At 53.0% G+C, this 16,779-nt stretch overlaps 3 protein-coding genes across 5 annotated transcripts; 2 read left to right on the plus strand and 1 right to left on the minus strand.

Annotated features, from left to right (window-relative positions):
* Positions 1 to 1,166: 1,166 nt before the first annotated feature.
* Positions 1,167 to 10,011, minus strand: CPXM1 (carboxypeptidase X, M14 family member 1). 3 transcript variants are annotated; one of them, XM_016144639.2, is made up of 15 exons: positions 9,848 to 10,011; positions 7,703 to 7,883; positions 6,219 to 6,380; positions 5,921 to 6,030; positions 5,660 to 5,799; positions 5,465 to 5,555; positions 4,706 to 4,856; positions 4,533 to 4,621; positions 4,105 to 4,228; positions 3,826 to 4,022; positions 3,560 to 3,739; positions 3,172 to 3,469; positions 2,858 to 2,997; positions 2,129 to 2,231; positions 1,167 to 2,026 (listed from the first exon to the last, which is right to left on the minus strand). In XM_016144639.2, exons 2-15 carry the CDS (start codon positions 7,872 to 7,874, stop codon positions 1,785 to 1,787), a joined length of 2,199 nt encoding a protein of 732 aa, XP_016000125.2. In that variant the 5' UTR covers positions 7,875 to 7,883; positions 9,848 to 10,011; the 3' UTR covers positions 1,167 to 1,784. The 3 variants fall into 3 exon arrangements, with proteins under 3 accessions (XP_016000125.2, XP_016000211.2, XP_016000043.2); XM_016144725.2 differs by lacking the exon at positions 7,703 to 7,883 and having other exon boundaries at positions 1,168 to 2,026; XM_016144557.2 differs by lacking the exon at positions 9,848 to 10,011 and having other exon boundaries at positions 1,654 to 2,026; positions 7,703 to 7,929.
* A 3,742-nt stretch (positions 10,012 to 13,753) lies between these two features.
* On the plus strand, positions 13,754 to 14,352 carry CUNH20orf141 (chromosome unknown C20orf141 homolog). The gene is made up of 2 exons (XM_016153645.2): positions 13,754 to 14,019; positions 14,112 to 14,352. The coding sequence occupies exons 1-2, from the start codon at positions 13,754 to 13,756 to the stop codon at positions 14,350 to 14,352; spliced, it is 507 nt and encodes a 168-aa protein (XP_016009131.1).
* Positions 14,353 to 14,903: 551 nt separating this feature from the next.
* Positions 14,904 to 15,531, plus strand: TMEM239 (transmembrane protein 239). Its single transcript, XM_016153515.2, has 2 exons — positions 14,904 to 14,935; positions 15,003 to 15,531. Exon 2 carries the CDS (start codon positions 15,076 to 15,078, stop codon positions 15,529 to 15,531), a length of 456 nt encoding a protein of 151 aa, XP_016009001.1. The 5' UTR covers positions 14,904 to 14,935; positions 15,003 to 15,075.
* Positions 15,532 to 16,779: the final 1,248 nt, after the last annotated feature.

Consider the following 16,779-nt stretch of genomic DNA (forward strand, 5'->3'; position numbering starts at 1 on the left):
ATGCCATTTCAGTCATGCCGAACTAGCTGATTCTAGGCTACCCAAGGGATAAACCTGGGTGTGTTCAGTTGTATCATTATATAACGTTCCTCTCTGTCTCTGGTAATTTTATTTGTCCTGAAGTCAACTTTATCCAATATTAAGATATCCAGTCCTGCTTTCTTTTGATTAATGTTTGCATGAGACATCTTTTTTCATTCTTTTACTTTAAAGATGCCTATATTTCTATATTTGAAGTAAGTTTATTGTAGTATATAGTTGGGTCACATCTTTTAATCCACTCTGCCAATAAGACGTGGACTTATGAACACCTTTCATTATGTATATTAAACTTCAATGAATAAAAAAAATTTTTTTTTGGAAAAAGTGATCCAGAGGAGGAGTTGGAGGTGGGGAGAAAAGGAGCAAGGAGATGGGAGCTACGGCACTGAATTCCTCATGGTGATTTGCGATTGAAAATATGAGAGGCAGAGATAGAGACACCTCAAGAAACAGACAATGCAGCAGCCCAGCACTAGGCAGAGCTTACGTAACAAAAGGCTGTGTGGCTATCTTTGTGGCATAGTTCACCTTATTAGTATTTGTTCCATTCCTGCCCTTGCAAGCTCTCCTCTGAATTGCAGGGGGCTGGAAGCCTGAATACTATATTTTGTGGGATTCCTTGCAAGCTAGGTTACAGTTAGATTTTGCCAGTGTACTTCATAGGTTGGAGATTAGATAGTGGAAGGGAGAAATTATTCTCTTCTGGCACTAGTCATGGCAGGTGACCACAGTGATCACTGGTGACCCCAGGTCACTGTAGGCTCTAGCACCAACATCAGCAAATACAGGCTTATAAACCCCAGACAAATGGTATTCTCAGCTTCCTAAATTCTAGGTAAAACTCCCTTCTTTTTTCTCATTCAGCTCTTCCAATATGTTTATATCTAATGTCCAGCATCAAATTTCCCTGTTTCCCAATAATTTAATGGGTTATTTTCCTGGCAAGACACAGACTGACACATAACTTCCCCTTCAGTCTGAAAGAAACAAATCAAATCCTATCATTTACCAACACTTTCCAAAATGACTGGTGAAGCAAATTCAAATACTCAGGTGTCATAACTTTGGTTCTCTCATTAGAGCTGTCCCTGTCCACACCCCTGCACTTAGCCCACTTCTCATCTGAAGTCCTGGAACCATCCCCTCTATCGCATCCCTGACCATCTGAGTCCCTCTTGATTTGCAGTGCTGTATCTCACATGGATGCATCTCCCCTGTCTGGGTTCCCACAGCAGCCTGCCTCCACCTGGGCACACCCCGCATTGTACTGAACTGTCCCTTCTTGACTGGGAGCCTCAGGAGATTGGGTGGGCACGGCTTATTCTCGACTCCTTTGCATGCTTAGCATTGAGCAGGTGCTTCCAGAATGTTTAACGGCACTATATGGTGCCTGCTACAGAAGTGATGGGTTAACAAGATGAGTTGCTCTGCTAAGACCTAGGTTCAAGAAGAACCCTAGTGGGGTCCTCTTTCCACACTATTTCTCCAGAAGACAACTGATAGGACTGTGCAAGTGTGAGCAGAATAGATAGGGTTGAGGAGGAGGAGAAGCTGAGGCCTTGCCTGGGGGTGGGGGACTCTGGGACATAGAGATCACAGGAAGATTGGCTGAGGTGCCAAGTAGCTTTAATGAGCCTGAGCACCTCTTCTCCCACTTTGTCCCTCCCTCCCCACTCTTAGTCCCCCTTAGTTCTGAACAGGTCCAGCCTGCCCAAGGCTCTGGGGCTTTCCAGCTGTGGGTGTTAATCCTTCTGCCCCCTCAGCCGCTCCAGCCGCCTCCGAAGGTCTGGGGGCACCTTGGCCCCAGCTGCCAGCAGCTCTCGCAGTCTCTGTTTGGGAGTCTTGGTGAGGTGGAAATTGCAGGGGACAGGACCCTCTTCAAAGGTGACCCGGCAGCTCCGTGTCACTGTGTGGTATCCCTCAGCGCTGGCGGTCACCATATAGTCCCCTGGGGTCAGCAGGCGCCAGTAATCCCCGCCCCACGCTGGGAGGAGTGAAAGGCAAAATCAGGGCCCAATGATCCTCAGCTTCTGACCCAGCCCTCTCGTGCCTCCACCATCCCCATCCCCTCCCCCACCACACACACCCGTTGTTACATCATGGTTAATCCCGTCGACAGAAATGACAGCATCAGCAATCCCGAGCTCCGTGTCCTTGTCCCGCACAATTCCTGCAATGCCCATGCGCACCTGTGTGGGGAAAGGTTACCAAAACCCTTACCCTTCTGCCTGAAAATGTGACCTTCATTTCATTTTCTGGCTCTTTTCCTCTGCAAACTTGATATAGGTGGTATGCGTATTATGTTCCTAGATGACAACATTCTGGTAAAAATACCTCCTGTTGATAAATTGCATCAGGACTGGGAGAACTATAAATACCTGGCAGAGATTTTTTTGCGATTCCCCAAGTTCAGTGACCCTTGTTATGGGCTTGTCATTTAGGAACCCTTGGAAGCTATACTTATAAGGGACATGAGTTCCTGCAGAATACGAAGTGTCTGTGCCATGGCACTTCCTGCACTTGCCTAGTGTGAGTCATTTCGGAGAACAGCCCTCCTGAGAACAGCTCTGGCACAGCTCTGTGGACCACTGCCTGAACCGCTGTGGTGTCTACTCCTACCGGCTAACAGTGTCCGACACTGCCCTGCTGGGACACTGTGCTTCCTGTGCTACGGCTCTCCAAGTCAAACTGATGACCCATGGCATCTAGTGAGTCAGAAAGCTCAGATGACCCCTGGTGGGAGCTGCGACCTGAATGGAAAGCAGGCGGGTCAGGAGTAACATGGGCAGGTTGGGGGTGGGGATTCAGATCGGACCTGTTCCAGGTAGGTAAGGAGGGCATCTTTGTTGTTCTCCCACTCCTGGGGCAGCTCGTTCTCATGAGGGAACTTGTCACAGGACAGCTCCACAGTGATCTCGAAGCAATTGGTGTGCAGGTAGCTGAAGTCATTCATGCCTAGGGGAACCACAGACACTGGAGCCCGCAGGGCAGGATGGGAGCCCCAGCACCCCTCCTGGTGCCCGCCTCTGGGAGACACTCCCCGGTGGTAACTGACACCAGCACTGGCAGCAGCTTGTCTTATTGGGGTAGGATTATGGAGACGGGGTTACTCCACTCTTGAGCACATACTCCCAGGGACCGTGTGCCAGTCGGCCCCATTGATGACGTTGCCATACAAGGAGAAGTCCTGGCTGTGACAGGGTCGGCGGTCTGGGTCCTGCATAGCCCGATTAGTGCCAGCGTAGACAGTGCTGAGCCAGCGAAACACAGCATCATCCGGGGTGGGCGTGAGTTCGCGGGCAGCCCACGGAGTCCGAGTCATGTCGAATGGGTAGGACACCACGAGCTCACCCCCGTGGAGGTTGGCACTCAGCACAAAGGGGATCCGCTCCATCCAATCGATCACTGCCCGTGTTTCAGGAGCCACCTAGACCAGGGGTAGGTCAGGAGGGGCAGGAGACAGAGACAAGGGCTTCCAGGGAGGGTGGCCCTCCATCACTGCCCCCAGAATACTCACAGTAGCATTGGGCAAGATGTAATAAGTGGGCAGTGGCAGGTGGTGGTTGGGGACAGTGTTGGGCACCAGCCCATCATCCTCTGCTTCCCACAGTGGTGTGTTGAGGTCAGCAAAATTATGATTAAGGTCAATGCCCTGTTGGTTCCAGCGGCCCTCTGCCCAGCCCACCAGCTCTGAACCCTGATAAGAAGGGGGTTTATTTAGCCAAGCAGGCTCCAGGCACCAGTAGAGAAGGAGCAGGGTGGCCCTTATGCCAGGTGGCCTACCCGGCGGAAGGCAGTCTCATAGCCATCAGGGTTCATGGAGGGCAACAGGTGAATGCGCGTCTCTGTGAGCAGCCGAGTCACCCGGGGATCCCCTCGCAGGAACTCATGGCACAGGAACTGCATCAGGAGCAGGAGCAACTCCCGCCCCAGGGCCTCATTCCCGTGCATGCCAGCCACGTAGCGCACCTCTGGCTCTCCTGGGACCACACAGGGGCTCGAAGCTGACTCGCACCCAAGGCCCTTCCTTGTGCCTACCTCTCCCACCCCACCTGCCAGTACCCAGCTCATGTTCTCCAGGCTGGTCCGACATTTCCATCACATACAGCTTCAGGCCCTGGTGGCTCTTCCCAATGCTGTAGATGCGGGTGATGTTGGGGCACTGCTCGTTCACTTCCTTCATTAGCTGGCGGGAGCGGTGGGTAGAGTGTGGAATGGGAGGACAAGACTCAGGGGTCACATCCCATGTGGCTGTGGAGGGACTTATAAAAGCCAGTGGTGGCCCACACAGATGGGGGCACCATGGCACAATACAGGAGGGGAAGGCTCAGACAGGGGAAAGTAGAGCAATTTAGGGATTGACAGAAAAGGGTAAGACAGCAAGGATGAAAGAGGAGACATGACAGTAGTCACAGCAGGTTATGCTCCGGTGGAAAGGGGACCTGAGCTAGGCAGTTACTCCCTCCTGGGTCATAGAGGTTATAGCTGACCTTCCTCATGGCCTTGTAATTGTGATGCCGGAAGTCCAGAGGATCCGAGGATCCCAGCGCAGGGGCCTCAGGGAATAGACCATTAGGGTCTGGAGGAGGGTGAGTTCATGGTAATGGGTGAGCTCACAGTGTAAGTTGTACCCTACCCATCCAGCTGTTGTCTGACTACCCACCTGTGACTGGGCAGGCCAGGATCTCTGCCCGGAGGCACGACGCGCCTCCCTGAAGCCAGGTCTGGGGCAGCAGGCGAATGAAGCGGGCCACCTGGGGTTTAGGCAGGAGGTTTAGCACTGGTGTCTCTGGGTCCGAATTGGCAGGAAAGACCTGGGAACATTAAGTCCTTTGGTGGGGCTGCTCATCCAATCGATCACTGCTAGTCTAGGATCCAGGGAAGGTGCTAACTACCCTGGTGGGCTCAGCTGGAGACTTGTACTCAGTGTCAAACACATACCCTGGCCCACAGCCCCTGAGAAAAGGCAGCCCTAGGCAGCCATACTTTCTGGTTGGGTCATCGCTCATTAGACCAATATGTCCATGTGACTTGGGAGCAGCCAATCTTAAAGCCAGCCAGGATCCTGCACCATAGCCTGGTGTATAAAGAGGTCCATGATATGGGGAGGTGAGAGGTGATGCAAGGACCAGTGACCTCATTGCCAGAAGGGGTGTTCCAGCAGGAAGCTGTGGCATGAAGTGGTGCCCACCCAGTGGAAGAAGTATTTGGGGAGGATTTGGGCACGTTCCAAAGCAGTCTAGCTCCCGAGGCTGCCTGCTTGGCATCACCAATCCTGACAACAACCCCCTCTCTCCTGAAATGCCCAAGTGGGCATCTGTTCCTTGCCCCCAGAAGAGCCCCAACCCAGCCTAGCACCCTACAGTGAGCTTTGTGCCCAGCTCCCAACCTAGAGGGCCCCAGTCACAATGCCACCACGCACCGCATCCATCCCACTGCTGTGGTTCCTACTCCCCCACCAGATCCGACTATCATTGCTGAACTGGACCTTGTATGAGGTGACCCAGTCGTACCTGGAAGGAGGGGTGGGAAGAGATCATCAGTGGCCCTCAGGACTCCCACCCCAGCCCTCCTGAGTCTGCCCATGACTTCCTGGCCTGGGGCTAGCCTGCCTCACCTCCAGATGGAGTTCCTGCCCTGGGTGATAATGCCTGTGAAGCGGGTGGGATGCCTAGCATCCACCTGAAGCCACGGCTCAGTGTCCTGCTGCTCAGCACACCAGGCTCCATCGTATAAATCACCATCCTCCAGGCCTGACTGTGGGCACAGGACATGATGATCAGGCCGAAGTGGGCAGTGTGGGGTGGGCAAGGATTGTGGGGAGAAGGAGCAGGAAAGAAGGTTCTAGGGGTTGCCTTGCTCTGACCCAGGTGCTGACCTGAATGTTGAGCCGTCCTCGGTGTGGTCCAAGACCAAAGGACTGGCTGCTGGAAGCATCAAGCTGGTTATCTGAAACTCGCAGGGACTCTAGGCCCAAAGGTGGACAGCCTGAGGCAGGGACAGCAGTGAGACAGGACCAGAAAGAGAACGGTCAGGACAGGTGGGAAGCTGAATCTAAGCTTGCCCATGTGCTGGGCAGGCTGGGAACATGCCAATGCCCACAAGGTTAAGAGTTACATTAGTACATATATGCCTAGGGACTGCAGGTCTGGGCAGAGCCCCTGGAGGGGTGGTACCTGGTTCTTGCTCCTTAGAAAGGTCAAGGGCCCCTGCAGTGCTGTTGGTCACTGGAGGCCTGAAAGTCACCAGGGTACTAGGGCGAGTTAGCTTCTTTCGCTTCTTCATAATAATCTTTTTCTTCTTGATGACTCGAATTCGAACATGCTGTTGTGAGGTCCCTGGAGACCAGAAAGGCACAGCTCCAGAGGAGGGAAGGATGGCATGAAAGTCCAGATGGAAAGGTCTGCCAGCCCAAGAAGCCCATAGCAGGCACTACCACAAGTATCTGAGGACCCGAGCACAGACTAGACGGCCTTCACAGTCTGATCCCAACCTGCCTCTCCAGCCACTCCTTTGGCTCCTTCTCTTTCCTGGGGTGACGACATGCTTGGTTAGCCTCCTCTGACCCTCTCCAACGGAGAGCTATACCCAGCCTCTGGGAACTGCTTGGTTTTTTACTTCCAGGCCTTTGCACTGGCTGTGCCCTCCCCATCATACCACACACCACTTCTGATTTTATTGCCTAAGTCCCATTCTTCCTTCGCATCTCAGATGCCCTTTGAGGAGCCTTCCTTAGCTCCAGACTGAGTCTCCCAAAGCCCCTGTGCCACCTTGATCGCTGCATCTGCCCTCTGGGCTGAAACATCCTGTCCTGAAATCCAGGTCTACCTGGGCGCTCAGGCCTCTGAGAGCTAAGCCTGTGTCCTGTTCACTCTTCAGCACAGGGCCTTGCACAGGGCAGGTGCCACCAGTTCTTCACTCAGCCAAGCTCTTGAACATGCTGTACACTTTCCTGTCTGGTGCCCCTGTGCCTTTGCACACATGGCTTACTTCTTGGCTGCCCTCCTCTTCTGCTCTTCCTGATTCGGAGATGATCACCCTTTGTGAGCAGGGACCCAATGTCTACTTGCCTCCTCTGAGAAGCCCTCCTTAACCACCACTCACTTGCCTCTCCCCTCCTTAGAAAGCTCCCCGTTCCTCCAGGCAGCCTCGGCAGAGTGCTCTCCTTCCCTTTCTCGCTCCTTCCTTCTAGCCTGTGCCCACAAGCTCTCTCCTGCAGTCTTGCTCTGAACCCCTTAGTGTCAGTGCCTTTATCTTTATCTCTTTCTCCCCAATTCCTGGCTCCGGTCTCAGTTTCCTCATCTGTAAAAAAGGGAAGGTTTGAGGCTGGAAGAGGCAACATCCCACTGGCTCCTGGCCCAGGATTGCTGACTGGGTCAGGCTGGGAAGTGGGGCTGCTGAGTCAGCATGTCAGCATCCACTGCACCAGACAGTGTGTGAGTGAGTGAGTGTGAGTGTGTGTGTGTGTGTGTGTGTGTGTGTATTGGGGAAAGGGAAGGGAAAGTGTGCGTGTGTTGGGGAGGGGGCTGGGAAAGTGTGTGTGTGTTGTGTGTGTCTCTGTGTCTGTGTGTGTGTCCGTGTGTGCGTCTGTGTGTGTGCTGGAGAAGAAGACGGGTAAGTGGAGCAGCGGGAGAGGCCGGCGCTGGGCCCGGGAGCTCACCGTTATCCTTTCCCGCTGGCTGCTGTGCCGGGCTGCTACGCGGGACCGGGGTTGAAATCGGGGCCTTGGTGGTCGCGGGTGGCACAAGGCCCAACACGGAGGTGCCAGGCGCCCCCAGGCCCTGACCGACGGCAGGCACGAAGGCGGCCAAGGCAAGCAGAAGACCCCACATGGCAAGGTCCTGAGGTGGGGACGCGCGGGACGGCGGCGGTCGGTGGGTCTGTCTCTTCCTGCCCGCTGCTCTGGAGCCCCCCGCCCCTTCCTGCCGCCGCCGCACGCCCCCTGCGGCCTCTGGCCCGCCCACAGCCCGCTAGCTGGCCTCGGACCCGGGAGGGGAGGGCTGGGGCGGAACTAACCCGGCGGACCCCCGACGGGCAGCCGAGGGGCTCTGCACTCACTGATCATGCCCCTCCCTCTCCGGCCTCCCTCCGGCTCTGCCCGTCAAAGTCTGCAAAGCCCCTCTGCAGCCGCGGTTTCACTGTGAGGCGCCTGTCCTGTAGTGGGCACCTATTTTGTGCCATGCACCGTACCAGGCGCTTTACACATGGCCTCTCAATCCAACCCCATTTTATACAAACCGGTAAACTGAGGCTCAGAGGGGCTATTCACATGGCCAAAGCAACAAAGCTGGGAACTCTGGGGGAGGAAACTACAACCCAAGAGGGAAATCCATCCAGAAGCAGAGGCAGCCTACCAAGGTGAGTGGGACAGAAAGAAGAGTGAGGGGAAATTGAGGTGGGAGCTGGGGGCGGGAGGAGGGCTGGCCCTCCAGGAATCTTTCTGACGGGGCCCAGCCAGAGGCAGCGCGTCCCACCACCACCACCACCACCAACACCATCACCCAGCCCCGCCTCCCCTCTCTCCTTTCCCTCCCCTCCCCTCCCCTCCTCTGCGCACCAGGCTGCCACGTTCTGGTGTTACATAATCCAAGGAGAGAAGCCCAAGCCGATACCCAGCGGGCTGAGGCCGGGGGTGGATGCGCGCTGAGGCTTGTTGGGCGTCCTGTTCTCTCCTCTACCTCCCCACCCCCACTTTATTCTCCTCCTAAGACCCACAGCCCCTGGTCTCTGACCACAGGATTACCCCACTCCGGAGATTCCAGAGCACAGGACCCTGCCCATGCCCCCTCGGAGACCCCTTTGACAACCCCATGCTAGGGTTTCCTCCCCAGAAGGAAAGAAACGCTTCCCATGTGCGCCTCTAGCTGTCGTTTTGCCCTTGCAAGGAGCCCGCAGGGAAATACCGCCAACCCCACTTGAGAAGCGATGCCCAGAGGTGGCCAGGAATTCTCTGGAGGACGCGGGGCCTGAGCAAATATTTTTTGCAGGGCCACTTTCTATACAATTTGAATCACCCGAAGTCAGAGTCTCAGCGCTATTCTGGTGGCCCTATCTCGCAGGATGTCTTGAAAGCAATACCGCGTCAAGCTTCAGGAACAGAGGCCACCACTGACAGGGACGACTTCATAGAAGCAAGTCTGGAGCCCCAGGCAACTCTGGGTAGATAGATGCCCACGCGCGCTCTGGGTAGAGAGCCCCCCCGCAGAAAGGGAGTAACCAGGCCAGGGCCCACGAAGGTCCCAGTCCTGCCTTGGAGCGCCCCACCTAGACTGCCTGGACCGCACTGTCAGGACCCAGACACCAGAGAGGGACTTAGAAAAACTCAAGGTAGGCGCTCCAAAGGCCACGCTCCCTGAAGCGTGGGGCGGAGTTAGGGGCAGAGTGACGGTGCACCAGACCGAATTGATGGAGAAGCAGATCTGAACAGGTCCTGTGGGCTGTTCTGCTCCAGCTAAAGCCCAATCTGGCCATTACCTGTCTCCAGCCCCTACCCTCATCCAAGTTTCACAGAGAGGTGTGAGAGAGTATGGGGTACTGGGGCTAAGACAGCTCAGCCTCTTGAGACTCCTGCCCCCTCCAAGTCCTGCGCCACACAGCAGCCAAATTCTGTCAAGTTCCTCCTGGCTTAAGTCCCTAGTGCGCTCACCTGCGAGGCGCTTCATGACAAGGCTCTCCACTCATACCTTTCCCACCTCATCTCCCCATGCTCACCCCCTGGCTCATATTCCTCCAGCCACACAGACATTCTTGCTGTTCCTCCAATGCACCAGCCCCATCTAGGCTCAGGGCCTTTGCACTGACTCACCAAGTGTGCCTCCTCATCATTCAGATTGCCTTTCAATATCACCTGCTTTCAAAGGCCTTCCCTGACCATTCTGATGAAAGTATTCTCCACCCTCTGCATATAGTCTATCCTCTCATACTGTTTTATTATATTGTCTTCAAGGCACTCGACACTATGAAACTATCTCATTTTATTTGTTGTGTGTTCACTGTTGGGTCCCTCCTTCCCCACAACAGGAAGTAAGCAACCCCCTAGAAGAGCCTTTTGCACCCAGATGTTCGCAGCTGCACCTCAAAGTCTAGAAAAGTGCCTGTTCTCTAGTCAGCACTCAAAAAGCATGTGTATAATATATTCAAGGTTAGAGGAGAACAAGCAAGACTGGAGGGAAGTTGACTCTTTCCAACACCACCAGTTCTATGGGAGAGGAGATGGCAGGCCATGAACTGGGAGACCTGCCTCCCAATGGGACTAGCAAGATAGGGTATGTTGGCCACCTTCAGCCAATCCCTTAGGGCTGGGATTTGCAGGACATTCATACCTTTTGTGACCCATGTGGCCCCCATCATCCTTCTTCTCATCCTTTTGTACCCCTTCCTCTCTGCCCTTTTGCAACATTTAGGATCCCTTGGCACCTCTCTAAGTCCCCTGAACCCCTTAGCACCTTCTAATGACCCTTTATAATTGCTTCATCCCCTCACAGCCCTCTATGCTCCCAGTCTGGTATTGGCTTTGGCTCTTGCCCCTAAATACCTGGGGCTACAAAGCCAGGAAGCTCAGAAGCAGGTTCTGGAGGTAGCGGCTCCCAGGGTACAGCAGCAGGTTTGCACCCAGGTACTTACACAGCCAGATCTCCAGCCCCAGGAGCCAGGTGGAAGATTTCTTGTGGCCTCATAAGGGCGAGGATATGTTGCAAAGCACAACTGAGCCACAATGGGTGGGGACATCTGCCCAAAAGGGATTTTGGTTTAAGGAATAGACTGGGAATCTCCTGCCGGCTCCTTGGTGAGGTCAGGTGGCTAGAGAGTGAGAGGACAGAAGACTTTGGTGCCACACTGGCTTAATTTCACATCTGGCTTCAACTATTTATTTTGTTTGGGTATCCTTGGATCCTAATTTCACCTCTTTGAGCCTCAGTTTCATCTGTAAGATGGGAACGATATTTTCTTCCCAGGGTTGCTGTGGTTCCAGGGATTCTCTTAAATTAACCAAATGAATTAAAGGTGGAGAAAACAGCTTGTCCCCACATACATGTATGGAATAAAACAATATTGAGAAAAGAAAGAACTCTGTGTCTGGCTGCACAAGTAGAGAAGTAGTGGAATCTGTCTGCCGCCCCTGCCTCCTAATCTGTCCCTGGTGCTGAAGCAGAACTCACTGCCCACTAGGTGCTCTTCCTATGATGCAGGTGAGTATTGATGGGGACTCCCGTGGCATTCTCTCCTTGCCCCTCCACCCCCCACTGTTCTCTCTCTCTTTTGTACATCAGTATCTCTGAGAGCCTTGCTCCTCAAAGCGCAGCCCTGTACCAACAGCAGCAGCATGCCCTGGAGCTTGTTGGAAATGCAGTATCCCTGCCCCAGACCTACTGAATCAGGATCTGCATTTTAATAAGATCCACAGAGGATTCAACCCCAGAAGAGTCATATGCACATTTAAGATTGAGAAGCACTAGTTGGAAGTTTAAAGCACCTCAACTTAAAATGCACGAAATTCACGACTTTCTCAGTGTGATGGTATCTGATGCTGTCACTGGAAATGTTATCATCTCAAGCCACAAGAGTACATCCACATAACATTAGAAAATTGGTATTTCATTCATTCTGAGAGATTATATCCCCGATCTCCACAATATGACCCTATATTAATTTGCTTTTTTTTAACTAAAACATTTTTTAAAAAAATACTACATAATATAATTTTAGGGGTTAAGCACATTTAGGCTTGTAAAAGACTTTTGTGTGCTTCTCCATTCCCATCGATCACTTTTAATCACTTCTTCTTGTTATTTTTCCTTGTATTTACCTCTAAGTTTCTATTGCTGTTTCTCGATTTTTCTATGTTTAGATGTTATCTGTCGATTTCCTGATACGAATTAAGGACTTAGCTTTCCTTTCACCCTCCCGCCCATACACACCCAAAGACACTATACACACTTTCACTGCTTTCATTTTCTCCTAAGACCTAAATCACTGGAGTCAATATTCAATGCTTATATGATAACCATATAAATATTATTGTTTAAATTTTTGTGTTCCCTGGAGTTAATAATTGTTTTATAATTTGCTTGGTTTCAAGGTACCAATTGCTAACTCAATCCTAAAGTTTCCAACAGAACTGGACATTTATTTTGAATGTGTCTAAAAGCAGCGGATCATCAATTTTATTTTTTTTCTGGAGATATGTTTCCTGGAGCATCTATCTTTTGACTTCAGGCTGAGTTCCTTGCTTTCTTCACATGGGAGCACAGCTGACATCCCAGCCTTTTTTCATCATACATCTCTAGTATTTAATTGCCCTCTTTCCCTGTTTTTCTGAAGCGCATCCTCCAGTAGCTTTCTAAGGAAAAGTGTACACAAGGTAAAAATTTTGAGACCTCGTGTGGCTTAAATGTCTTTATTCTGCTGTCACACTTGATAATCATTTGGACAAATATGTTTCTAGGCTGGAAATCATTTTCCCTTAGAATTCTGTGGGCATTGCTTTACTGCTCTGAGCAAAAGCAATCAATGAATGCTCCCAAGGACTGGTGGCACTGGCTCCACATGCTGTTGAGCTCATCACCACCAAAAATGTCAGGTCACTAAGCTTTAGTCTTTGAACAGGGCCCACTGGAGGCAGACATATAGTCTGGTTCTCGCTCTGTCTCCTCCTCTCCTGGGGGCTGTATGACCACTGTCCTCCATTCCTCACCCCCATCAGTTTTCCCTCAAACTGTGATTTGTGGACAAGGATCAAGTTCTCCCATCAATGACGCATTTCCATGTTTGCCTCTCAAGTCATTAAACTGAGATATGCTAGAACCTCCAGAACCATCACCTAGTTACAAATTACCAGTGGGGGTAGGTTTCTTTCCAAGGTAATCAATCCCTTCATTACGTGTTCATTTTCCTTAATTTCATTCTTAGAGGGTAACCTTAACCTTCAGTTTGGAGGTTACTATGTTGTAGCCCTCCTACATTCACACTCTCTTTGCCATTTCTGAAATCCCAGTATCCAAAACACTTCCCACAAACCATAGTAGTACTTAGAATGCCTAAATAGCCCCCTCCTGCCCCATTCCCAAGTAGCAGGTCATGTGGGAGCCCAGACCCAGAAAGCCTCATGTTGTTTCCTGGCAGAGTCTATCTCTGCATTCCAGGGCTGCAGTCCTGGAAAATGCCTCTAGGGACCCACAGGCATAGCCCTACTCTCAGGAGAGAGAGTGTTGGACAGGAAGATTGAATGACTTGTCCCTGGACTCACAGCTCCGGGAACCTGCAGGTTTGAAAGCAGCCCTTCCTCCCTTGGTTAGCTGCCCATGTAGTGATAGGGTTAGAATGCAGCCTTATCAACTCAGATCCCCATAGGAGGGCCCTAGGGCAGAGAATTAGCAGAGACAAGAGGGTGAGTTTTAGTTCTCAGAAATCACTGACCTCCTCTGGTTAGCCCCGCCGGGGGCCACCAGCTGCTTGTGAGGCCAGAACCAGCTACAGCCACTCCCTACCCCAGGGCTCCACCTAGCAAGAGGTCACAATGCCCCAGCTGCTCAGTCCCAGAATGGCTGACCAAAATGGGAGGAGGTGAGGGGGTTTTGGTGAGTGGGTGTATGGGGAAGGGGAGATTCCCCAAGACTCCAATCCCCCACTCCCCAAGCTCACCCTTGAGTGTTTTCCACCCCCTTCCATACTCCTCCCACATAGCCCCCTTTGGTAACCTCCACTTCCCTTCATGACCCAGGTCTGCTTACCCAGGCCCCACACCCTTGCTTCTCCTATCCCTTTCCCTCTCAGGGGCCTGGGTGCTGGGGAGGGATCAGGTAGTCCAGTAGGTACATATGTATCCTCCTGGGGCCCTAGCCCAGCCCAGCTCCTGGACAGTGTCCTAGGGCTGGGGGCACTGGGGTTGACAATTCGGGCAGTCTTTTCCATGGCTGGCCTAGCCTTCCTGCTGCTGCTGCTACTGGTCAGCTTCCTGGCCTTCGACCTGCTCCACAGGTAAGTGGGCAGCAGCCTGGCAGGTGGGCAGGTACGGGTCAGTGAGCCACTGGTCAACCTCCCAAAGCCTAGCTCCTACCCTCTCTCCACAGACCTGCAGGTCCCACCCGGCCACAGCACACACTTCTTACAGGGGGCCAGAGTCAGGGGGCCGGTGAGGGTCCAAGTCAGCAGGCGGCTCTACTCCTGCCGCCAATGGTGGCAGCCACAGGACAACTGCGCCTCCAGGAAGCTCTGCTACTGCTGCTTTTGGGCCTAGGGCTGTTCCTGGGGGCCCGAGGCATGCCCTTGGCTCTACTCGGTCTGGCTTTCTGCCTCCATCCTTGGGCCTGACTGCCTTCCAGAAATACACTGGCCATACTACTTCCTTAGGCCTCCTTTCCTCCATCCTGGGCTGGGCAGGTGGAAGGGTACACTATTGTCCCTAGCCTGCCCCACAATAGGGACAGTGGATACCTAGGTCTGATTCTAAAGGTGGCAAGATAAGGGACAGGGAACCCACCAGGGTTGGAGCACAGGGAGCCCGTCTCAGAATCTGCAGGTTGAGGCTGGGCATTCTGGCCTCCTCTGTGGTTCTAAAGAATGAAAGTTCAGAGGGAAAGACTTGCAAGAAAGCAGAGAGAGACTGGTTATCAGTCATCAGGGAAGGGACAGGGATCCAAGAGGGCTTCCCACAAGAAAGCATGAGAAACTACATCTATAGACTACCCAGGCTCTCCTGTCAGCCTGAAAGGTCCACAGAGAGGGACTCAGATGAGGCTCACACCCTAGAGTGGCTCCTTTCTTGGCTGTACCCCACCCAAGTTCAGGTCACAATGGGGCTCTTCTGGGAAGGGTGGGGGTGAGTGAAAGAGGGTGCTTGACTCTGGGTGCTCGACCGTCCTGGGCGCTGCAAGAAACAACATGACTTAGGTAAGACCCAGGCCCCAGCTCGAAGCCCCACCCCACCCATGCTAGTACCCACCTGACCCCTGCATTTCCACCTTCCCTGAGGTCCCAGGCATATCCAGGGCTGCTTCTGCAGCTGGCCTGGCCCTCTCCCTAGGTGCACCAGCCATGATGCAGCAGCTGAGAGTGGAGACCGATGCCATTGGGGCCGGCGAGGGGCCGCAGCCGGCGGTGCCCTGGTCGACCTGGGTCACACGGCAGGGTTGGGTGCGCTGGTGCATGTACTATGTGCCCCAGAACTGGACCCAGTGGTGGATCACATCAAGCTGGAGGCAACCTCTGCAGCGTGTGCTGTGGAGCCTGGAGGGGATCCTCTACCTGCTGCTGGCACTGATGCTGTGCCATGCGCTCTTCACCACTGGCTCCTACCTCCTGAGCTCCCTTTGGCCTGTTGTGGCTGCCGCCTGGCGACATCTGCTGCCTGCTGTCCTGCTGCTGGTACTCAGTGCCCTCCCAGCCCTGCTCTTCACTGCCTCCTTCCTGCTGCTACTTTCCACACTGCTGAGCCTCGTGGGCCTCCTCACCTCCATGTCTCACCCAGGCCACGCTCAGGACTTGGACTAATAGAAGGGCAACCCCATCCTGCTGCCTGTGTCTGTTGAGCCCTGGCCTAGGGCCTGAGGCCCAGGGGAGAGGGAGGGCAATGGGACCAGGGCCTTCATACTTCAGCAGGCCCCGACCCCCAGTCCCTAGCAATGGTTGTGGCATGGGTGACGTTGATGGAGCTGAAGGCTAGATTGACCTGATCTCTGGGTACCTCCCTCAAGATGATGTTGCAGGTACTTGGTGTGGGAGAACAGGGGCTTTAAGGAGATGGGATAGGGCAGAAGGCTTAGATAAGGGGAGAGCTCGGCTAAGCCATCAAGAGCTCCCATGTGGGTGTGGTGACACCATGGGGACCCCTTTAGCAGCCAGCAGCATCTTTTTCTTGCAGCTGTCTTAGCTTCAGATTCATTGAGAACATCTTTCTGGGTTCCCATGAACTTGTCATTCCTCCTACCAACCCTCTCTCTCCACTTGCCCAAGCTCTAGAAAGGGCCCACTGACAGAAACCTAACTGCAAGAGGGCTGGCCACAAACCCCATGAGACCTCAACTAACTCACCATCCAGATCTTTCTGCCTAGAAAGTCCTCCACTCCATAGACATCCTAGATCCTGCCTCAGCCCACATCCCCAGGTCTTGGAAATGGGCCGAACAGGGTAGTGGGGTTGCCAGAGAGTAACAATTCTTTAAGTCTCCTGAGGTCTATTCTGGAAGAACAAACAAGAAGTGCCATTTCACCCACCTACACAATGTGACCAATTAATTCTTGTCAGCCTGTGCTAAGTGGGTCCCAACCCCTTCATGGAGTTAAGTCAAAGGCAATACCTATGTGTGAAGTATTTTGTAAAGACCAGAAAACTGTAAGGTATTGTACTGAACTCTAAGAACATTCTCTAGGTTCAAAGGTCTTTTGACCCTGAAGGCCATAGAAAGAGCAGGAAGTTCCCTAAACCTTCAGAGAAATGCTCTGTCATGGATATAATTACAACAGTAAACAGAGGATAGATGGTATGGACAAGATGTAAAAGGTTGTGTGCCATGATATCTCAAAATATGCAGATGTCAAACTCTCCTGATTATGAAATGCCTAGGGCTGGGCCCTGTCCCAGGAGATGCCTGCGCAGCTGTGTCAATGGGAAAAGCATAACCCATGGTTTCCAACATGGACCCAGCAAGTTGCTCACAGCACCAGGAGGGCCTTGGAAGGTGGCATCCCCAATGTCCAGGGCACTGGCTGTTCACACATCTGCTGACCCTCCAAACAAAA

The sequence above is a fragment of the Rousettus aegyptiacus genome, unplaced genomic scaffold (assembly GCF_014176215.1).
Source record: "Rousettus aegyptiacus isolate mRouAeg1 unplaced genomic scaffold, mRouAeg1.p scaffold_m13_p_12, whole genome shotgun sequence".
Classification (NCBI taxonomy): domain Eukaryota; kingdom Metazoa; phylum Chordata; class Mammalia; order Chiroptera; family Pteropodidae; genus Rousettus; species Rousettus aegyptiacus.